This window comes from Cygnus atratus, chromosome 20 (genome assembly GCF_013377495.2).
Source record: "Cygnus atratus isolate AKBS03 ecotype Queensland, Australia chromosome 20, CAtr_DNAZoo_HiC_assembly, whole genome shotgun sequence".
NCBI lineage: Eukaryota > Metazoa > Chordata > Aves > Anseriformes > Anatidae > Cygnus > Cygnus atratus.
The window spans coordinates 6,571,916-6,594,756 of NC_066381.1; the positions used below are offsets into that span (position 1 = coordinate 6,571,916).

Genomic DNA, 22,841 nt, shown 5'->3' on the forward strand with positions numbered 1-22,841 from the left:
GGGACGGGGGGGGGCGCCCACATTGCCCACCCAAAATAAAGCCATGGAGCGGCACCCACCCACCAATGTCACCTGGTGCCCCCACCCCGCGAGCCCCCTGCAGGCCGTGGGGGGGCTGCGAGCACCCACGTGGTGCCACGCCCCATGCCCTGCAGGAGGTTGGTGGCAGCACAAAGTGTGTGTGAAAGTCAGAAGCGGGTCTATTTTTTTTTTTTTTTGGGGGGGGGGGATGTTTATGAGATTTGCCTGCCTCGGGGCGCGGCCCCCCCCCCCCCCAGCAGCTGCCCCACTGCAGCACCGCTGTTACCCTGCCCGGGTGTGCCCCCCCCCCCCCCCTTTCTCCAGCCTCGCAGGAGAGCACGGCCGCACGTTCCCCCGGGGCTGAGGCACCTCCAAAAACATTGTGTTATTTTATTTTTTTCTGGCGGCGGGGTGCACGATTGGGCAGGCTGGGGCTTCACATCACCAATTTCATCAACCCCCCACCCACCAAAAAAAAAAAACAAACACTATAAACTCCGTCCCCCTTGTTCCACCAGGCTGAGCCGACAGCCAGGTGGGGAGCGCGGTGGGCGGGGGGGGGGGACGTGGGACGTTTCGCGTCCCCGGTGGCTTCCCCGGGACGAAACCACCCACCCCCCACCCACCCACCCCCACCTCTCTGCCCCCCCCCCCACCCCCCCCCAGGTTCCTAGCCGGAGCCTTCTGACCTCACTGTGCTCTGCGCGAGCGATCATAGCGGGCCACGACCACGGCAACAGCGGCGTTGGTATTGAGAGCAGCAGCCGCCGCCGCTGCGCGGGGCGCACGCTTGCCACGACCCCCCCCCCCCACCCCCCCCAAAAAAAAAAAAAAAACGGTCAAACCACTCCCCAGCTTACAACCACCAAAAGAACCCCCCCCCCCTCCTCCGCAATCCGTTCGGAGTGCTTCCCCCCCCCCCCAAAAAAAAAAAAACCACCCTCATAAACCCCTCGGTAAAAATTAAGGACCCCCCCCCCCCCCAAATTAGGGACCACCCCCCCGCCCAAGTATGTGTGTGTGGGTGTCCCCCCCGCCCCCCCCCCCCCTTGTCGGGGAACGGAGCAGCGGTCGCCCGCCCCGTCGGGGCTCTACGGTTTGGAGGCGGCCGCTGTGCCGCAGCGCGCTCCCCGCCGCAAGCAGCCGTGAACTCACAGCCCGGGATTAGTCAGCACCGGGGCCGGCACCACCGGGCACCGGGCTGCGCAGCGCCTCCCCAGGAGGCACCGACCGCCCCCTCCGGGACCGGGGAGGGGCGGGCATTTTGCCCCCCCTCCCACACCACCCCATCTCTTCCCACGGTCCCCCGACGGCGCACGCAGTTGCCGCGTCGGGGTGGGGGACCGTGGGAAGGAGGAGTGGGGTGGGGATGAAGTCGTGCCCCCCCCCCACCAAAAATGGTCCCCGAGGTGGTGGGGGGGGTTGTGACGGGGGGGGGGGGGGGGGGGCGATCCGGAGAGCGGCCCGTTGCTGCCATCTCGTGGCTTTGCAGGCTCCTGTTCCCTTTCCCTGCCGCCCGCCCAGCAGCCCCCCCCCCGCCCCATATAAACCGCCGGCGGTCCCGTCTGGGGGAGCTCGAGCTCCCTTGGATAGGGCGCCCGGGGTGGGGTGGGGGGTCCCGCGGTGCGCAGCGCCTGGGTCACGCGTGGGGAGCTGGGGGGGGGGGGGGGGGGTGACCCCAAGGTGCGGCATCCTGGTGAAAAAGGCGGGGGAGGGGGTAGCACAAGAAGGGGTCCTCACCGTCTTGAGCATCGCCCTACGAGGTGTTCCTGCCGCCCCATGGAGCATCACCCCACAGGGAAGGGGTCCCATCGCCCTGCCGAGCATCGCCCCAAAACGAAGGGGTCCCATCGCCCTGCCGAGCATCGCCCTACAAGGCATTCTGCTACCCATGGAGCATCACCCAAGGGAGGAGTCCCATCACCCCGCTGAGCACCCACACCAAAAAGGAAGGGGTCCCATTGCCCTTCCAAGCATCCACCCCACAAGGCATCCTACTATATCCCATGGAGCATTGCCCCAAAAGGGAAGGGGGTCCCTTCACCCCATTGAGCATCACCCTAAGGAAGGGGTCCCCATTGCCTGCCAAGCATCACCCCACAACGTCACTACTGCCCCTCAGAGCATCACCCAAAAGGGTCCCATCACCCACCTGAGCATCCACCCCAAAAGAAGGTGATCCTATCACTCCGCCGAACATCACCCCACAATGTGTCCTGCTGCCTCGCAGAGCATTGCCCCAAAGGGAAGGGGGTCCCCATCACCCACTTGATCGTCATCCCACAGTGTATCCTACTGCTCCACGGAGCATCACCCCAAAGGAAGGGGTCCCTTACACTGCTGAGCATCCACCCCAAAGGGAAGGGGTCCCAGCGCCCTGCCAAGCATCACCCCAAAGGGAAAGGGTCCCATCACTCGAGCATCCCACAATGTATCCTGCTGCCCCACAGAGCGTCGCCCAAAGGGAAGGGGTCCCAGCACCCTGCCAAGCATCACCCCAACAGCGAAGGGCTCCTGAGGTTCACCCTGCAGGGCCAGGATCCCACCGCCCCATTTCACAGCACCCCGCAAGGAAGGGATCCCCTGAGCCACAAAACATCACCTTGCAGGGATGGGGCCCCTTGTTTAGCCGAGCATCACCCCAGGAAAAAAGGGGTCCCATCACCCAACAAGCACCCCCCCCCCCCCCAAAAGGGGTCCCTCTCCCACCCCAGCACCACCCCACAATTAGGGTGCTGTGGCTCTGCCCTTCCTGCCCCCAAAATAAAGATCCTGTGGTTTGGGGGACACCGGGCACATCGGGAGCACCTGGCGGGGCTCAGCTCAGGCACGAGGCAGCCCCAACCCCACAACTCCCCCAGCCGGGAGCGCTCAGCACCGCCACGAGTTTCACGGCCTGGCGATGCTGGGGGGGGGGGGGGCGACGTGACGCTCAGCCCCCCGCGAGGGCCAGGGCCAAGCAGGGGCCACGCGGGGGCTGCCGTGCCCCCGGCACCGCCGGGAAAATGAAGTGCGAGCTGCCAGCGGGGGCTCCAGGCTCCTGGCGGTGCCGGATGCGGCCCGGCTGGCCAACGCGCCGTAATCGAACACATGTGTGTGGGCTTCGGGAGAGGCTGCGCTGGGAAACAGGGCCCTGCGGAGACCGGGGGGCTGTATCCTGTCCAAAAGCCCAGGTCCCACATGAAGGCCAGGCATGCGAGCGCGATCCAAACCACAGCTGGATTTGAACCGAATCTCCAGCATCTGGGCTAATTTGCTGCGCCGTGATTGATCGTGGGGAGGGGGCACGGGCGGGAGAACGCTCCAGCGCAGACCTCCCAACAGAGCCAATGACTTAACCAGAGCTGTTTCCAATCTGCGCAGCACATTGAGGCGAAAATGCCCCTTTCCCTGCGCGCTCCTGGGCGCCCGCGCTGCCTCCTCCCGCAGCCACTTGTGCAGGACGAGACCGGGGCAGGGGATTGCTCTGAGCTTCCCAGCCCACCGGGGCTGAGCTCCATCCCCGGGGCTGAGCTCCATCCCCGGTGCCAGGCCCCCTCGGGGTGGCAGGGTGGGACGAGAAGGGTCCTTCAGTGCCCCCCCCCCCCCCCCCAACCTGCCCCAGCCCCTGCCCTCCCCCGGGTGACGGGTGAAGAGGTGCAGAGGGTGGAGAGGTTGCAGGTTCCGCGCTCCCTGCTCCGAGTTTCTGCCCCGGGGCTTCAGCGTCCACTCAGCAGGTAGCTGGGGCAGCCCTGGGTCCCGGCCGGCCCCGGGGAGGGAGCTGTCCTGGGAGCCGCTGGCTGCCGTGATTTATGCAGCGCAGCCCCGTAAATTAACCCGGACGGAGCCCGCGGGAGCCATCGCTCACAGCGACGTCCAGAGCTCCCTGCCAGAACCTGAAACACTTCCAGCCGTTAATTGAACAGGAGGAAAAAAAAATAAAAAATAAAAAATAAATTAAAAAAAAAAATAGGATGGAAATTAGTGCCCGGGGAGCTGAGATTAAACCACGGCTCTGCACCGAGGTTCGCCTTCGTCCCGCTCCCAGGATCCTGATGGGACCGTGGGTGTGAGCCCAGGCTGGGGACTGCGGGCAGGATGGGGAGGGATTTGGGGTGCTGTCCCCTCGCCTGGGACGTGCGCGCTGCAGGGTCCCCTCGGGCAGGGCGGCAGGGCAGCGGCCGTGCCACCGTGCCCAGGTCCTGGGGTGGTGGCCCCAGCCTGTTTGGGACATCCCGGCTCTGTGGGTGGCCCGTGGCCGAGCTCCCGGTGACGCTGATGCCCCCGAGGGCGTTTTGGGGAGCAGCCACACGCGTGGCAGTGCCCATCCCGCCAGCCACAGCGCGCCGGGAGCACCAAATTCCCACTGGGGACAGCGCCAAGGCCACCACTGCGGGTCCCCAGCGCCAGCTCCTGCTCCCCAAGGGCCCAGGGGTGGGTGAGGGGGTGAGAACCCCCCCAAAATCGGGGAGGGGGGGTGGCCGATTGCTGGGGGCACCCTGCCCCTGGCGGTGGGGTGCCAGCAGCCACCCTGGAGGTGCCCGCGGCCGTGGAAGCCACAGCCCGGGGCTTGCGCAAGCGGGCTGCGGCCGTGAGAAAGGAGAAGCGAAAGAGCGAAGCGAGAGGCAGCGCCTGCGGTCGGGGGCAGCCGGGCTGCGCCCCCCCCCCCCCCTCCCGGCCCAGGAGATATTTCGATGCGGAAAGGGGGGAGGAGGGAGGGGACACACGAGGTGAGGGTGTTGCCCCCCCCCCCCCCCCCTTCCTGCACCACCGCGGCTCCCCGGCCCACCCCAAGCCGCCACCGCTGCTGCCGCACATCTGGGCGCCAGGGCTGTGCCCCCCCCCCCCCCCCCCCCCCCTTTGTGCTCCCCCCCCTCCACCAGCGGCAAATCAGGGCCGGCTGAGCCTCCCCCCCCCCCCCCAGCACCCCCCGACGGCTTCTTCCTTGTGGGGCAACCCTTAAAAAGGCGGAGGCGGCGAGGTGGGTCACCGTCGAGGTATCCCACCGGGATAGCAAGGCAGCACCGGAGGTGGCGGGGGGGGGGAGAGGGGGGGGGGGACACCGGGGGAGCACCCCCCCCCCCCCTTTAAGAAAAAACAACAAAACCCACCACCCTCCGGACCTCCTCCCCAAAAACCCAGCCCCGCCGCCACCACGGGACGTCCCGTCGGGGCGGCCGCGCACCTGCACGGGGAGGAGCCGCGGGTCCGTCCCGTCCCCCCCCCCCCCCACCTCCGCGTCCCCTCCTTCCCCTCCCGGCCCCCCTCCGGTCCCCGTCCCCCCCCCCCCGGGCCCCTTCCGAGCCCCGACGGGGGGGGGGGAAGGGGGGGGGAGGCGGAGCGCGGCGGGCGCCGCTAGATGGCGCCCCACGAACGGAGCCGGGCCGCGGGCAGGGAGGCAGCGGCGGCGCCGGGGCAGCCGCGGGGTAGGTGCCGTCGGGGCGCTGCGGCCGCGCCGTCGGGGCTCACCTGGTGATGGGAGGGGAAAAGGGGAGCCCGGAGAGAGGACCCAGCGAGGGTTAACGGGGGTCGGGAGCTCCCCCCCCCGGGGGGGGGTGGGGGGGTTCACCTCGGTGGGTCCGGGCAAAGCGTGTGTGTGTGTGTGTGTGTGTGTGTGTGTGTCCCCATCCCTTTGCGCCCCCGAGGAGCGGGAGCCCCGAAGGGGCGGCGGGAGCGGGCGGGAGGCGGCGCCGCCGTTCCTCTCGCTCCCGCCGGGGCGGAGGGGAAAAGAGGGCTCGGAGAAAGGAGGAGGAGGAGGAGGAGAAGAAGGAGGAGGAGGAGGAGGAGGAGGAGGGGGGGGGGGCCCGGCTCTGGCGTGCCCCGCCCGGGGAGGGGAGGAGGAAACCTCCCGCCGTCCCTTTAACAGCCAGCGGCGCTGCGCGGAGTTCAGGCCGGGGTCAGGGGGAGTTCGCAGCCCGGGTTTCACCTCCGAGCTGGCGGCGCCGGGAGCCCCGAGGAGCCGCCGCCGCCGCCGCCGCCCGCTCCGAGGGGCGCACGGGCGGCCGGGAGCGCCGGGCATGGAGCGGCGGCGGCGGGCGGAGGGGCAGCGCCCGGCGGCGCCCCCCCCGGGGCTGAGCCATGAGAGTCCACCGAGACCTCGGCTGGTTGGCGGAGGCCACCGGACGCCCAGGTAAAAAAGGCAAACGGCCCCGCTCGGCGGCACCCACCGCGGCGGGGAGAGGAGGGGGGGGGGGGGGACCGGCACCGGAGGGGGAGGCGGGGAGGGGAGGTCCCGTTTTCCCCCCCCCAACACCCTGCATCCCCCCCCCCCCCCCCCCCCCGCCCGCGCCCCCCTCTACTCTCTCCCCGGCCGTCCCCCCGCTCACCTCGGGGCTTGGGGGGGGGGGAGGAAAGGAAACGGGGGCGGGGGGCGCCGGGGCACGGCCGGCCGCCTCCCGGGACCGGGGCGCATAAGAGCCGGGGAGGCGCCGCGGGGAAGCCGGGGCAGCGGCGCGGCGCAGGTAACGGCGAGAGGCGGCCCCGGGGGGGCGGGCGGGCCCCGCTCCGCTTCTCCGCGCTGCTCGGGGGCTCCGGGACGGCCCCGTTTTATACCCCCCCCCCCCCCACCTCCCTCCGTACCCCCCGTCCAGCTCCCCCGGTGGGGCCGGCAGGTGGGAGCCGGGGGCCGGGGCGCTGCCGGGGCGCTGCCGGGGCGGCGGGGCCGGGGCGCGGCGCGGTGCTGGAAGCTGCCGCGGGTGATGTCACTTTCTCCAAAATGCCTCCGGGGGTTTTAACCCCCTTCCCCGCCCCCCCGGCCGGCGAGAAGCGAGCCCCGATATAAGCGGTGGCACGGGCGAGGCGGCGCGCAGAGCGCCCGGGACGCGGCGGCGAGAGAGGGGCCGGGGCCGGGGCTGGGGCTGGGGCCGGGGCCGAGCCCCCCCGACCCCCGAGGTGCTGGCCGAGCCCCCCCCCCACCCCCCCCACGCGTGGGCTGAGCCCCACGACGTGCTGGCCGAGCTCCCCCCAAGCCGTGGGCCGTACGCCCGGGCGGGGGCGCGCGGGGCTGGCGGCGGAGAGCTGACGGGGGCCGTGTGTTGCAGGGCGGCGGGCGAGGAGCGCGATGCTGGACGCCATGGAGGTGCCGAGCCACTCGCGGCAGCTGCTGCTGCAGCTGAACACGCAGCGCACCAAGGGCTTCCTGTGCGACGTGATCATCGTGGTGCAGAACGCGCTCTTTCCGCGCGCACAAGAACATCCTGGCGGCCAGCAGCGCCTACCTCAAGTCGCTGGTGGTGCACGACAACCTGCTCAACCTGGACCATGAGATGGTGAGCCCCGGCATCTTCCGCCTCATCCTCGACTTCATCTACACCGGCCGCCTGGCCGAGTGCGAGCCGGGCGGCGAGCAGAGCCTGGGCGCCGTACTGGCCGCCGCCAGCTACCTCCAGATCCCCGGCCTGGTGGCGCTTTGCAAGAAGAAGCTGAAGCGCAGCGGCAAGTACTGCCACCTGCGCGGGGGCTACGCGCCCTACAAGCTGGGCCGGGGGCTGCGTGCCGCCACGCCGGTCATCCAGGCCTGCTACTCGGGGACGCCGCGGCCCGTGGACCTGCCGCCCGTGGAGCCGGCGACGCCGCTCAACACGCAGTGCGGGGAGCTCTACGCCTCGGCCTCGCAGGGCACCCCCCTGCACCCCCACGGGCTGTGCCCGCCCGAGCGCCACTGCTCGCCGCCCTGCGGCCTCGACCTCTCCAAGAAGAGCCCCACTGGCCCCTCCGCCCAGCTCCTGCCCACCGACCGCCTGCTGCCCGGCGAGCCCCGTGAGCCCTCGCTGCCCCCGCGGCACGACAGCCCCCCGGTCAGCGCCGGCCTCCTGGCCGGCCACCCCGCCTCCTACAAGGACTCCCCGCCGGGCGGAGAGCCGGGGGGGCACCCCCACGCCTCCGACCCCTTCCGCAGCACGCCGCCCTGCGCCGAGCCCCCCCTGCCCCGCGGCGATGGGCGCGAGCTGATGTACCGCTGGATGAAGCATGAGCCCCTGGGCCCCTACCTGGACGAGGGGGAGGCGGAGAAGGAGCTGGAGCGGGAGGAAAAGGCCGAGTCGCCGCCCGCGGCGCCGCAGCCCCGGTACCCCAGCGTGGAGAGCAACGACCTGGAGCCCGATAACAGCACGAGCGAGGACACGGGCAGCAGCGAGGGGCCCTCGCCCGGCGACGCGCTGGACCGCTACTGCAACCACCTGGGCTATGAGCCGGAGAGCCTGGGCGACAACCTGTACGTCTGCATCCCCTGCGGCAAGGGCTTCCCCAGCTCCGAGCAGCTCAACGCCCACGTGGAGGCCCACAACGAAGAGGAGCTGTATCACAAGGCGGCGGCGGAGCAGGCCGTGCCCTTCCTGGACAAGGGTGGCCCGGGGCTGGGCGACATCCTGCGGCCCTACCGCTGCTCGTCCTGCGACAAGTCCTACAAGGACCCGGCCACGCTGCGGCAGCACGAGAAGACGCACTGGCTGACGCGGCCGTACCCCTGCACCATCTGCGGCAAGAAGTTCACGCAGCGCGGCACCATGACCCGCCACATGCGCAGCCACCTTGGCCTCAAGCCCTTTGCCTGCGACGCCTGCGGGATGCGCTTCACGCGCCAGTACCGCCTGACCGAGCACATGCGCATCCACTCGGGCGAGAAGCCCTACGAGTGCCAGGTGTGCGGCGGGAAGTTCGCGCAGCAGCGCAACCTCATCAGCCACATGAAGATGCACGCGGCCGGCCCCGATGGCAAAGCCAAGCTGGACTTCCCCGACAGCGTCTACGCCATGGCCCGGCTCACCGCCGACCAGCTGGGGCTCAAGCAGGAGAAGGCGGCCGAGCTGCTCTCCCACACCTCGCACTTCCTCAGCGACCCCAAGGCCATGGAGAGCCTCTACCCGTTGGCCAAGTTCACGGCCGAGCACCTGGGGCTGAGCCAGGACAAGGCGGCCGAGGTGCTGGCGCAGGCTCCGCACCTCCACGCCGATGCCGCCCGGACCATAGAGCGCTATTCGCCCCCCTAGCGCCCGCCGGGGGCCGCACCGGCCCGGCCGGGGGGGCCCATGGGGCTCCTCGTGCCCCTGCCTCCCCGCACAGAGCTGGGGGGCGGAGGTGGCGGGTGCTCGGCCCCCGGTGCTGCCGCCGGCCCCGGAGAACTCGCTCGTAGCAGAAGGTCCCATGAGAGCTGCCCCGGGCCGGCTGGATGGCGTGTCCTGCGAAGAGCGCCGGGCGCCCCAGCTCGCCTGGGAGCAGCCGATAATTCAGGGACTGCCCTCGTGGCTCGGCCGCCCCCTCGCCGCCGCCGGGCCCCGCGGCGGCTCCCGGGACTGGGGCGGGAGGCGAAGCACAAGCTGTGACGCCGGGCTGAGCCTCGAGGCTTTGGAGGACATGAGCCCGCTCCTTACCTCGGGGCCATCCCCGTCTCTGCCCCCACGGGGTGAGGGGGACGCCCTCGGCAGCCCTCCGTATCGCCCTGGCCCCGCGGCGGGACCCGCCCGAGCTCGGTTTTGCTGCGACGGGACCCGGACTGTGCCGCCTCGACCGCCGTGGGCCCGTGAGTAGTTCATCCATCGCAGCCGGCATGATGCCTCCGAGCTGCCGGCGGCCTCCGGGAGCGGCGAGCAAGGCGGGGAGGTGCACGCCGGCCTCCCCCCGGGAGCTCGGGGACGGACTGACGGAGGGGCCCGAAGGGTTTCGCGGGGTGGGAGGGAAGGCGGCCGGGTCCGTGCCGTGGCCGTGGCTGGGCGATGCTCTTCGATCCGGAGCGGCACTGACCTCCTGGCCCTGACCCCGCGGCTCGGCGGGCACCCCGCGTTTTTGGGAGGTGGGGCAGGGCCTGTCACAGACTGAGCCCCTGCGCCCTGCCCCAGCAGGCGCCTCGCCATCAGGGATGCCCGGGGCCCTGTGGGGCTGCGGGACCCGCGGGGGCAGCCGGGGAGCCGCCGTCCTGGGGGGGCTTCGCCCTCAGGGCCGCTCACCTCTTTTTGCCAAAGATCCCTGTTCCCAGCGCAGCTGGGTCGGGTCGGGTTTGGGGGGGAACCTGGGCCAGGAGTTTATGACAAAGACAAAGCGGTCGGGTTTGTCAGCTACGCGGACGTGGGCAGCGGAGGCGCGGGGCTGCGGGAAGGGGCAGGGGGGGGCTGGGAGCTGCATGGGGAGAGCCGAGCGTGGCCCCGGGGAGGGAGGCGTGGAGCTGCCCCGGGCTGGGCTGCACTGACAGGGGGTCGAGCCCCCACGGGGCACCTCTGCTGCCCCAGCACCCCTCTCGTGCCTTCTGTTTGGTGCCCCTCCTCCGAGTCCGGACCCCCCCCCCACCCCTGGCCCGGGCCACGACCCCTCTGCCTGGGGCTAATGTGAAGCTTCTCCCCTCCCCGCGCCCCCTCCTCTCCTTTGCACACGAGGCCCCGGGGCAGCGACCGGCCCCAGCCTCGCAGCCACTGTGCCTTAACCTGCGCTGGCTGCTCCCGCCCGTGGCGCACCCCTCGCCCCCCCAGGCCTCTGTTCCCAGCTGGGGATGGGCAGGGGGAGCCTGGCTGGGTCCCCGCCGGGCTGCCCGGGTCCCCCTGGGGCTCGCCAGCACCTGGCCGGAGCTGCCGTGGGGCGCCCGTGCCCCGTTCAGGGGCCAAGCACCGGCAGCAGCTGCACCCGAAGCACAGCTGGAAGCGCCCAGCGGGGCCGCCGGCCGGGTCTGTATCACGTCCGATTTGTACACGGGCTCCTCGCCCTTTTTTCTATAGTCGAAACGGAACGAGCAATAAAGTGACATTAACACGCAAAACCTCGCGTCCTTCTCTGCCGCGTGGAGCTGGGCTGGGGACCCGGGACGTGCCCGCGGAGCTGCCCCACAGCCGGGAGGCGCGGGCTAAGCTGGGGCGGCTGGCGTGGAGCCGCGGTGCTGCGGGAGGGAGGCGAGGGGCTCTGCTGCATGCCCGGTGTGCCCGGAGCCCCCACGGTTCACGGGGGTGGCCACAGGACAGGACAGAGGGCCGCCACCGTCCTTGCGAGCAGGGACACGTTCCGCTGCCGTCCCTCCCCGGTGCCCCCCCGCCGTCACCCCTGCCCCAAATCTCTGCCGCAACGCGCCCGCCGAGAGCGAATGAGACACGAGGCTGCACAGACAAGTGTTTAATACTAAAACTGATTAAAACCAGCTTCACAAAATCACCCAAACGCGGCCGCTTCCCCGAGAAACGGGCTCCCCACGGGGAGCGGGGTGGCAGCCTGGCACAGCTGGCCCTGGCACTCTCAGGCTCTGCTCGCCGTCGCGCTGGCCTCTCCGCGCAGCGTCCCAGGGCACGGGGTGGGCGTCCAGCGGGGCTGCGTGTCCCTCAGAGCTGCTCGTACCTAGGACTGGACTCGCAGAGTGAAACACTGTTAGAAAAAAAACCTTTCCAACACACTCGGCTTTGAGGAGAAGGCGCAGTCTGCGCGCTGCGCACCCCAGCACAGCGCTGAGCGCAGGTGTGGGCTGACCCCACGGCAGAGCCGTCGCCCACGTACATCGAGCGGGGCCGTGGCGCTCGTGTTCGCTGCTGCCCACAAGCACTCCGTGTGCCCTCCTGCAGGCACGAGCGTCTGCGCTGCTCGGGGACCCCAAAGTCCTGCGCAGGATCTGTGCCTGAGCCGAGCCCAGCCTTTGCCAGCTGCTGCCGTGAGCGGCGCATTCGTATGGTACAGGTAAAGGAGCACAAATCCTGCTCGCCCGCGGTGCTGCCCCACCAGGACCACGCGCTGCCGAGGCTCTGACCCCCCTTTGGTCCTCGCCACGGGGCCAGGCAGCCGGCATGGGGTGACAGCGGGCTTCCTGCTCGAACGTGCTGTACACCAGGTCCGAGCCACCCACGCAGGAAAGGAAAATGTCGGGCTCGGTCCTGCTGCTTCCTCTGCCACCTTTGACGCTTCCCTCCCACGGCCGTGGTGGCCCTGGGGGGGGTCAGTCCCACCCTCCGCTGACGGGACCGGGGCTTGACAGAGCCTCAGGGGTGCCAGTTCATGGGAAAACGCTCCCTCGTGGCTTCTGTGTCTGCAGTGCCACGGTGGCGGTGACGACGTGGCTCCGAGGGGCTCGGCAGCACCCCGATCCACCCGGTGCAATTTGGACCTGCAGGTGCAGAGCCCTGTGACAAGGCGTCCGTGTCCCTCCAGGGCTTGGGGTGATCTGAGAGGGGACCCCACAGGTGGCCTTGGGACCAGGCACTGCCCAGGCTCTTGGGATGGGACCTGCCATGGGACCCGCCACGCAGCCTGTCCTGGGGTCCTCAGGGACTCGGAGGGTTTCGTTGGGCTCACGCTGAGTCTTAGGCTGAAAATGTGTCTGCAAGGAGCGGTGTGGGGACACGGGGCTCAGGGGAGGGACAGGTAATGGTGGGGTGGGAGGGGAGCAGAACAGAAAGCAGCTGGGGGGGGGGATCGGAGGTGTTCAAAGCCCTCCTCCCCGCAAAGCAGGCAGGGCACACACCTGAAACAAACCTACAGGGACGGCTGAAATGCAACTCAAGAAGCAAACCCTTCACCAGAGAGAGGACGAGCACCTCTGCAGGCAGCGTCTCCCTCCGCGGGGTGGGGACAGGGGACCTGGTGCTGCCAGGGACGTGCAGGACAAAGAGGTTGGGGCAGGGACGATGGCGAGAGCGGGGCACCCGGCACGGGGGGACCTGCCCTTGAAGTCCGCGGCACCCCCGAAGGGTGCAGGCAGGCCCGTGGCACCCCGGGGAGCCTCGCTCGTGGGGCTGAGCGAGACCGAGCGATCCCAAAGTCTGCGCCGTCGTGTCCCCCGGTCGCTGCCCTCCAAACCCGAAGCGACACCGACCCACGACTCGAGCTCTCTGCAACCAAGCAAACCAAAGCAAAAGGCTGGCGATCCGGCACGGGCTAACCCGAAGCTTCCCTCGGACGGCAGCAGGGCTCTCCGGCTCTGCTCCAGCACCGCCCGAAAGGCCGGCGGGCAGGACCCTCAGCGTCCCAGCCTCCGCGTGAACCATCCACGGCCGTGACCTTCCCAGCTCGCCTGCCCCCGGGGCGGGGGGGCCCTTCGCAGCACGGCCATTCCGGGGTGGGTTGAAGACGTGGCGTTTATTGTTCGTTGTGGGCTGGAAGGCGGCGGTGGCGCGTGGTGGTGAGGGCTGCCTCCGGAGCCGGGCTCCCAGCGCAGCACGCTGCGTTACTCACTCAGGGGGCTCTGGACCCCCCCTCGGCCCCCTCAGCCCTCCTGGGCCCACTTGAGGAAGGTGGGGATGTCCCGCACCGGCACGTTGCGGGTCAGCGCTTTGACTCGCAGGTTCCGATCGTCCGTGAGCAGAACCACTTCGCGGAGCAAACGGATGGGATCGTCTGGGGGGGGGGCGAAAAAGAGAGAGCGGGGTGAAGCCCGGACCCAATCTGCCCCAGCTTGCACCCACCCCACGCCACGCTGCCCCCACGCCGTGCCAAAATGGGGCCTGAGCTCCCCAAAAAGCACAGCCGCCCGGCACCCCGGCAGTGCTCCCAGCTCCCCGCCGCCTGCCAAGGCTTCCTGGCATGGCTCAGAGACAGCATTTCATCTCCAAGGCCTTCTTCTCTCCCCTGCTCCGGCTCGGGGCTGATTTGTGAGCTGTGCCCCCAGCCCGCTCCGTGCGGCTGCCCGCGGCGGGGAACGGGAGGTGCCTTCGCCTGACCCAGGCCAGGAAGACGGGCTGCGACCCTGGCTCCAGCAGGAAGCTGGTGCTATTATTCTGGCGATCTCATTACGAGATCTAAACCGAACCCTGATTTTTCGAGGCGCTTTTCGGAGTAGCCACCGACACCGAAGCGTTTCTGGCGGAAGCCCAGACAGGCAGAAAGAGCTGAAGCCTGAGAAATAACTGGAAGGATCTTGCCCCCAGATGGATGAGCTGCCCCGCACGCAACGCGCCGGGCTGGGGATGTGGGAGCTCCGCTTACGTGTGTGCGAAGCAGGGGAAGCATATGGGGTATGTGTAAGCAGCTGGGTCCTGTGACCAGAGTACTGTTCCTATGAGCACAGGAAACACAGTGCCTCCGAGCCAGGACTGGAATGGAAAAAACAGAGTTTATGGGAGCCCAACATGGGCCCAGATTGGCTGTGCTGGGAGCGGCAGGCCGAGGGGAAGGGAAGGTTCGGGCTGCGATCACGGTGTCGGGGCCGAGGATGGCGGGGAGGTGGTGGGAGGAAGGGGTGTGCAGGCTGGCCGCGGGGAGCAGGGGCTCGGGCGGCCGCGCGGGAGGGCAGGGCTGGGGCCGAGGGCTGCTGAAAGCAGGATTGGGGAGGTTTTGTGCGGACACTTTAAGAAATGTGTAACAATAAACATCCTCTGCTCCGAGCTGGTGACGCGCCTCCTTGTTACAAACCAGAGGCTGTCAGCTTGTCAGGCCCCATTCGCCATAATCCACATGATTTCAAAATTCAGCATCATTTGCACATAAACATTTGGTGACGGTTTCTCTGTGAATCTGACAAGTTAAGCTGCTAAGAATTCGCACTGACAAATGCGGGTTGATTTCTTGGGCAGCTGCTGATCTAATTCCCATCCCCACCGCCCTGGCAGCAGCCCTGGGGCCGTCTGGTCCCAGCACACGCTGCCGATGCCAAGTGGGCGCCAGGAGGAAAATGGCTCGGGCCAGGAGGCACCGGGGCTCGCAGGGAGGAGCCCTCGCCTGCCTCCTGCAGCAGCCCTGCCTCGCGTCCGCCTCATGTCCCCCTCGCAGCCTCACGGCCCGGGGACCACGCCGCTGGGCACGCCGCCGGTGCAGCACAGGGTGGCAGGAGGTGGCCCTGCACTGGGGCTGTGTCTGCTCTTCTCGCTCTGGGAGAACGAGGAGAAAGCAAAAGGCACCTGACAAGTGGTTTAACAGGCCTGATGCACGCTCTGGGGGACTAATGGTTGTGCTGGCCCACCGTAAGCGCTGCTGGCACCGTGAAATGGGCTCTGGGGGTGTTTGGAGGGGGCCCCTCACAGGCTGGGGAGTCCCAGGAGGGGTACCCAGAGGTGGGCATTTGGAAATGCAGCAGGAGGGCCGCAGCCTGGGGCTGAGCAGAGGCAGGAGGTGACACCTTGGTGCTGAAAGAGGCAAAATGCGGGAGGGATCGGTTCCAAGGGCCACCAAAGAGAAAGAAGCGAAGTCTGTGGGCTGCAGCAGAGGGGGACAAAGAGGATGTGAGGATGTTCTACCTTTGTTAGAGGGCATGAAGTCCTTGGCCTTGTCGTTGCAGTAGTGGAGGCAGCAGGACAGAATCAGGTCATCGTTGTTCCCCTGGAAGAAAATGGCAACGTTACCCTGGCAGAAAAAAACCTGCAGCCCCACCACCCTCATTTCCACACCGCCCTGGAGATGGTGTCGCAGGGCTGCTCCGAGCCCTAACACAGCCTGCAAAGGGACAGGGCTGCCCTCTGGCTGCTCAGAGCACGCTAACCCTGGGGACGGGGTCCCTGGTCCCCCCCGAGGGGGAGGATAACCCTCCAGAGCCCTACAGCGTGCGCTGGCAGTGCTGCCTTGGTGTCCCCATCCCCCTGGGGCCGCGACGCCCCTCACCTGCTGCCCGGTGGTGTCCTCGCTGCGGAAGGAGATGGACTCGAGCTCGTTGCCCCGGCTGGTCAGAGCCCTCAGGCAGTTGTCCCGGCTCTCAAACCTCTCCTCCAGGAACTCGATGGACTTCCTGGCTCTCTCCTGCACTTGGCGGGCATAGCCTGCGGCCCGGTGCTCCATCTCCGGGCCCTTGGCCAGGCCGTCCAGCTCGTTTATCACTTCAAACAGGAAGAGGAGGTACAGTTACTAAGGGACAAGGTGCTCTCGTGACCCGCTGCTGAAGCACGCCACTTGCCAAGGCCTCGGGGCCGGGGCACTGGGAGCTGGCTCAGGAAATCTGGGTTCAGCTGCCGCAGCGTCCCCATGCTCCTGGGCTTGGCTGCGGTTCTGGAAAAGCTTTGCTGCCTTCCACCTCCACACATCACCTGGCTCGGCCCCGAGAGCGCAGGGACCTCTGTGCCCCCCACCCGCTGCTCCCCACCGCCGCGGCGACTGACGGCACCTCCACGCCTGTCTGGGGGTGTCAGGAAATTCCCTGTGCCCCCAGAGCGACTCCGAGCACGGTGCCACCGTGCCTCCTGCCCCGCGGCACGCCGCCTGGCTCCATGCCTCCTCCTGGCTCCCCTTTCAGGCTCAGAAAGCTGCTGCCCCCCTGCAGCACGCGTGAGCGGGGTCACACGTGGGAGCAGGCGGCTCCCACTCAGTCCCTGCTTCCCTGATGAGTCCTGGCCCTATTTTCACACCTGAAGCTGCCGTCCCGGGCCGCCCGCAGGGGAGCCGCTCCCTTCAACGCCTCCCCCATCTGGGTCTGATACAGGGCTCGCACATCTGTCCCGACACATGCTGCCGAAGACGAGCCTGGGATCGGGCAGCTTCCCAACCCCGTTCGGCTTAACCGGAGCCTGCCGAGTCCTGGAGCCTCCTGTCCCGCTGCCAAGCAGCGGGAACACCAGCCTCCCCGGCCCCCCGAGCCCAGCAGAGCCCCGGGGGACACCGGCAGAGCTCCGGGAGGAAGGCACCCTCCAGAGCTGGGGTTGCTGGAACGGCCGCCCCATCGCCCGGCGAGCGCACGTGTGCGAGCAGGATGCGGCCGGGCGCGAGGCCGTGCACACAGCGGCGTGTCCCGATGCGCGCACAAGCATCCTCGCACGCGTTCGTGCACGGGGCTGCGTGTGCGCGAGGCCGGGCGCGAGAGAGCTGGTGTGCACGTGTGTGCGAGGGAGCCTCTGTGTGCACAGTGTGTGTGTTTTAGCCATGGCTTCATTTCTGAAGATTGTTTCCGAGCTTGGAGCCAAGTCCTGAGTTCAAGTGGGAACTATGCATTCCTTGGGGGTTCGGGGAGAGAGCTCGGGGTCTGAGGCCTCTCCCCAGTGCTGTGAATCACTGCCCGGGGAGCCTGCGTGATCGCTCTGTTCCATGGTGAGACTGGCACTCACTGTCTGGGTATTCAAATTAAAGCTGCATGGAGCTGCTCCGCTCCTCGCTCTCGGCCGGCTCCTCTTGCTACTGCTTGCAGCGACCTGGTGCTGCCATTTCCACACAATGCACTGCTGGGTTAGGGGTGGGGGGAGCTGTGCAAGAACGGAACATCAAACAGGAAAAGCTGGTATTCCCTCCCGAAATCTGCCTTCCTGCTTCCAAGCTAAACAGGCTTCAAAGGGGAGGCTTGTTTGTGCTTCTGCACCAGGCCTGGCTTCTCCATGGCGGGGTCAGCCTCAAGGAGCACGGAGCAGGTTAAAGAGCAAGAGAAACAAACCGAACGCAAAGCTGCACGCTTAACCCCTTGCTGCATCCCCAGGAAGAGACGGTGCCGAGGGCAAGGGCACGGTTCGGGTCTGGAGGCCAGCGGTGGGACGTGGCACCATGGCCTCTGCCCCCAGTGGCCGCGGGTCCCCGGCTTACCCAAGCCAGGCTGGGCCGGCCCAGTCCTCACTTTGCAGGTCCAGGGCGGCAGCACCTCGGGCAGGGAGGGCAACGGGGGCTTTCAGCCCTCCTGCAGCCCCTGCTCGCCGCCCGGGGTTCGGCTGAACAAGCCTCACGTGAAGCAGGCGGGAGCACCGGGGAGGCAGGGCCAGGGCTCCGGGGAAGGTGCCAGCATTCCCAGGTGTTAGCACGCTCCGCAGCCCCGGGGGCTGCACGGGCTCCGCCGGGGTGGCTGCCTTCCTTCCCCACAAAACACCCTGGCACCGCCGTGCCAAGCCACGGAGCCCCTTGACAGCCCCGCTGCCCCCCCGCCCAGGGGTCCTGTCCCCAGCCCCAGGAGTCCTTCCTGAGCCAGACCCCGCGGGAAGGGCGGCCGTTCGGAGCCGGCTGTAGGGCAGGCAGGGCTAGGAGGCGAGGAGGAGGCCCCATAAAGGCTCGGAGGGCAGGGGATCAGCAGGGCTGCCTGCCTGCTGGAGGTGCCCACGGGACAGCGCTGACACCCGGCCCCCTGGGGCTGGGGCTGGGCTGGGGGCTGCGTGTGGGCTGTGCGAGGCTCAGCCCCGCTCCTGCCCCAGCCTCTCCTTCTGCTCCAACCTCTCCCGTCCCCGAGCTCTCCTTCTGTCCCTGAGCTCCCCTAAAGGCCAGGCTGGCACCGGGGCGCAGCCGGCCGCGGCGCGGCACTGGCCGGAGGAACGCTACCTCGAGCCCAGAGAGCGATCAAACAATCAGAGCAAAGGCATCTCACCAAATCCTCCCGCCACCCTGGGAGACCACCCAGCAGCACAGCCGTTATCTGCCAGGGTGAGTGTTTACCAATAACGGGAACCAGCTTGCTGTTTTACTGCGAGCTTTATAAGGATAAAAAGAAGGGCTGGGCTTGAGCAGCTCTGAGACGCTGGGACACAGGCCGGCCATTTGCTCGGGCTGCCTAAGCCCCAGCTCAGCTGGGATAAGCTATCTGCTTTGATTGTTTAACAATTCCTCCTCCTTGCTCCTTCCAAAACTCCTTCCAAATCCCGTTTAACACCCACATGCCTCTCCCAGCCCCTGGCACCCCTCAATGCACCATGGGGAGCGGAGCCTGGGGAGGGCTGTGGGCAGCAAGCTGGCAGGCAGGGAGCGGCGTGGCACGGGGCGAAGGAACGCCGGCTGCTGCTGGGATGAGACACAGCTCCAGCAAGCAAATATAAAAGCAGGCAAAAGCAAAGGGCTCATGCCCAGGCCCTGCACCGACGGCGAGCGCTCGGCCGAGCGCGGCACGAGCCGCCCGGCTGCGGACCACACAGGCTCTGCGGGCACGTGGGGCAGCACAGGGGGAGCTGGCACAGGGGGACAGCCCGTCCCGGGGGAGAGGGAAGCCCACCCGCCTCGCGCTGGCCGTGCTCACCGATCAGGGGCACCACCAGGATGAATTTCCTGCAGTCCAGCAGCGTCATCAAGCTGCCGAGGTGGTCGATGAAGCCGTTGGTGTCTGGCACCAGGAAGACGGGTCTGATCTCCAGCTCCATCTGCCTCATTTGACTCTGGTCTTTCAGCACAGCCTGGAGGAGAGGGACAGATGATGAGTAAGAAGGACGTCAGCCCCGTCAGCCATGGCCACCGAGAGCAGAAGACACGCCTGGCTGGCACACGTGCCTCCCGCAGCAAGGGCGCTGTGTGCAGGAGGCTGTGTTCGTGCCTCCCGCACACCTCAAGCACTCCTGCACACGAGTGGGATGGTGAAAGCCACCCCCAGAGCACCCTCCTAGGAAAACAGCCCTGTCCAGGCTCCGGGGCAGGCTGGCTGGATGAGAAATTGTCCCATTTGTAGGACTGGCAGCGGCCAGGGTTATCTGCAACGATGCCAAGAGCCCTACCTCGACAGTAAGGGAGGCTGGAGGAAGGGGGTGTTTGTACTCCAGATGGAAACAGCTCAAGGTGACAAGATCGCCAGCGACAACAAACTAATTTGGGACGCACAAGTCGTGCCAGCAGCATCCTAACACAAGGACCCTGAGCAGGAAAGGTCTGCGGGGAGCATCTCGCTCTGTCCCACCAGGTCCCGCACGTGCTGTGCCTTTTCTGACAACATCCAGCTGGGAAACCAGGTGGGGTCCAGCCCTGAAAACCCGCAGAGCTGTCCTTGAGGGAGCCCCACACGCACTCCAGAGACCAGAGGTGCTCACACACGTGGGGAGGGTCTGGTGGGTCTTACCAGCAACCCTCTGGGGCTGGACCTGGGCCTTTGGATGAGGCCATTTGCCAGGAAGGGACCGAAAAGCTCACGTATTCCTCTTGACGCTATCGAAGCACTTGGGCTCTTTAGTAAGTCATGGGCTTAAAAAACTCAGGATGCTATTCTAGTGCTTCCTCCGCTTAAAAATAGCTTCCCTGGACTCGCTGATGTTTGTTGCCTCTAATAGGAACCGCTCACCCATGGAGCACAGCAGCACTGCTGGGGAACAGAACCACCAGGCAAACCCTTGCGAGACCGGGCTTGCAACCACATGGAGCGCCCCCGGGGCTAGGAGGGGAAGCCCAGCCTTACCCAGCCCCTTGTGCTGACCCCACTGTGCCCAGCGTTATGGGGTTTGGGGTCCGAACCCTCCCGCAGCCATGCCAAAGCCCCAGGGGCACCCTGGAACGAGGAGCTGCAGGGGCCAGCAGCGGCCATGGAAATAAGTGGGATTTAATCCATTTCCAAGTGCTGTCATCTGGCTTTAAATCAAGATGTCTTGATGCTGCCACCTCCCACAAGTCGAGGCAGCAACCAGAACCTTCCCCACGTGCCTCACACCCTCCTGGCCGCTGCTCCCATCGGCCAGAAAGACGAAAAGCGAGCAGGGGGCACCGGGGGGCAGCTGGGTCCACGTGCTGGGTGCTGGCTCTGGACGTGCTCTGCCTTTGCCAACCTTGGGCTGGGGAAACGGCGAGGCAGGGAGGTGTTTGCACTCCTGGGTGCCAAGGGAGGACGTATGGAGAGGGGACAATGTGACAGCAGCCACGGCACGGGGCTGCCCCTGCATCCTTGCAGCAAGGAGGGCGTCAGGTGGGTTTCTGCCCAACATTTGGGAGCGCAGAGATGAGATGTTTGGCCCTGGGCAGCACCAAGCCCTACTCCATGGGGACGGAGAGGGGCCCTGCTGGCCAACCCACAGCAGCACGTCCCTCGTCAACCACTGAGTTCAACCAGGAAGGCTCAGCAAAGCCACGTGTCCCAGCAGCCGGCCTGCCATGGGCAACGACGAGCCAAAAAAGCAAGGGGGGGGACCCTGCGTGCGCCCCGACGCCGACCCCAGCCCCATGCAGGCGGCCGGGGGAGCGCGGCCCCGCACGCACGGAGCGGGAAGCTCACCTACCCGGCCGGCCGGGGCCACGCAGGTGACAGCGGCGCCGGGTCCCTCGTGGGTGGCATCTGCCCCGGCGGCTCTCGCAGGCCGTACCCGGCCGATTCCTGGCAGCTGCAAGCGATGCCTGTGCCGGCCGTCACGTCCCATTCCGCTCCCCGGGCCGCCCGGTGAGAGAAGGACACAGGATGCGCCGGGAGTGAAAGAGCGAGGTCGGCGGGGAGCGTGCCAAGTCCCCTCGCACAGCTCCGGGCCGCTCGGGGAGCCAGAGGGAAACTCGCCTTTGCAGGGTTCAGAGGCCGGCAGCGAGATTTATTTTTGTTTGTGTGAGTAAAAGGCTGCAGAAGCCCCTGGCCAAGGGGCTTGGGGAGGGGGGGGAGGAGAGGAGTGGCCTGTGATTCATACAGGCTCCGGCTGGCCTGGAGCCAGAGATGAAAGGGAGCCCATGTGCAGGACGGGGAGCGAGCGCCGCGTTAACCCTTCCGCTGGCCCGCGGGCACGGCCGCTGCCCCACGGCATGGATGAGGGGGCGCGGGGATGGGGTGGGGATGCCCGCATCCAGGCCGGGCTCTGCGCCGCGAGCCGACGGTGCCAATCGACGACACCGGTCCCGTCGTGCCTCGTTGTCCCCTGTGGTAGAAGGGGAGGGCGGCCCGAGTGGCTCGGTGGGTGGTGGGGTCTGGGAGACCCTCGGGGGTTGAGCTGGTGCAGCCTCACCCCAGTGCAAGCACTTTAGGACAGGCAGATTTTAGCTTTATCGGGGCTGAACGCACTCCCTGGCTCCGTGGCAGAGGGACCCTGCGGGGCTGGCACCCGGCAGGGGACCCCTGGGGCCAGCAGCTCGCTGCTCTTCTCGGGGCTTGCCAGTTTTCCTTCTCCTGGCCACTGCAGCCCCCAAATCCGCACCCACCCGCAGCCCCGATCCCGGCCACGGCTCCCTGGTCGGGGGCTTCTCCCAGGAGCTCGGCAGGAGCCGGAGGCAGCTCCCCCAGCTGCCCCAGCTGGTGGCAGCACTGAGATCAGACACTCCTGCGCGCACAGTCCCAAATTCCCAGCTCATCCATCAGCTGGGATCACCTGGGGGATTCCCCGGAAGCCGCTGCCTGGCCGGAGGGATCCCACTTTGGGAAGGGGACAGGTCTTTACGAGGGTCGAGCCACCAGGCTGCATTTTCTGCCGATGGCACAGCAGACAGATGTCCGCCAGGAGCGCAGCGGTGGGTTCCTGCAGCCCGGCAGAAAAAAGCCAGGAGCCGGAGCCCCGCAGAGCTGCGTGCCCTGCCACCTCCGGGACGGGTCACTGGGGGTGACGCCGCCCTGCCGGGACGGATGGGCTGTCACCATCCTGCTACCACCCCTTCTGCCCTGACCCTCCGAGAGCCACCCTCCATCCGCGGGGCACCCCGGTGCCGCTGCCCGCTCCGTCCCCGCATGCTCGGCGGCGCGCGGGGTTGGGAGGCGCATTTTCCAGGGCTGAGAACAATGCCTCCCTCGCCTCTGCTCGAGGGTTTCCTCCTTCCAAGGTTCGTCCGCAGCGTCTTCCTCAGGAGTAAACGTGCCCCGTGCCTGGTAGCAAGCCGGGGCCGCCGCCGTGGCGGAGCCGCCGTGGGTGGGTGTGCGTCTTCCGCAGCCGGCAGGCACCCGCTCCCAGGCAGGTGCGTGTCAGCGCGTGTGCACCCGCGGCATTGTTCCTGCGCCCAGACGAGAGCGTGAATGGGATGCGGCTATATTTAGCCAGTTACTCACACTACCGCCACAAAGGAGCGGCTGCATCTTAAGGGGGCGGCCGTTCCGTGGGCTCAGAAGGGACAGGAGCGCGGCTATTTTGGGAAGACATGTCATAATTGGCCGCCCGGCCGAGCTGCTTCTGTAATGCTGAGCGAAACAATAGCAGCATCCAGAGGAAGAGCCTGTTATGTTTCAGGTGGGATGTTTTCAACCGCTCAGGAAACTCGGCCGCTCCCAGCGCGCGGCGGCGGCACAAAGGACAGGGGGCTCCGAACAGCGCGCACCGAGGGCCGGGCCAAGCGGCGGGGGCGGCCGGGGCCACGGGGCACGGCCCTGCCACCTCCCCGCTCCACCTGCCTGCCCCGAAAATATTCGGGTAGCA

At 67.7% G+C, this 22,841-nt stretch overlaps 2 protein-coding genes across 2 annotated transcripts in view; one reads left to right on the forward strand and one right to left on the reverse strand.

Moving 5' to 3' along the window:
- The first annotated feature begins 6,078 nt into the window (after window positions 1-6,078).
- On the forward strand, window positions 6,079-8,987 carry HIC1 (HIC ZBTB transcriptional repressor 1). The gene is given in 3 exon segments (XM_035561100.1): window positions 6,079-6,130; window positions 7,041-7,174; window positions 7,176-8,987. Coding segments are annotated over 3 exon segments (1,998 nt in total).
- Window positions 8,988-11,073: 2,086 nt separating this feature from the next.
- The window catches only part of SMG6 (SMG6 nonsense mediated mRNA decay factor), a 109,127-nt gene continuing 97,359 nt past the window's right edge, over window positions 11,074-22,841 (reverse strand). Inside the window, 4 exon segments of the mRNA XM_035561099.2 lie at window positions 11,074-13,293; window positions 15,129-15,210; window positions 15,490-15,701; window positions 18,794-18,947. Of these exon segments, the coding sequence (XP_035416992.1) occupies window positions 13,163-13,293; window positions 15,129-15,210; window positions 15,490-15,701; window positions 18,794-18,947 (579 nt within the window). The 3' untranslated portion in view covers window positions 11,074-13,162.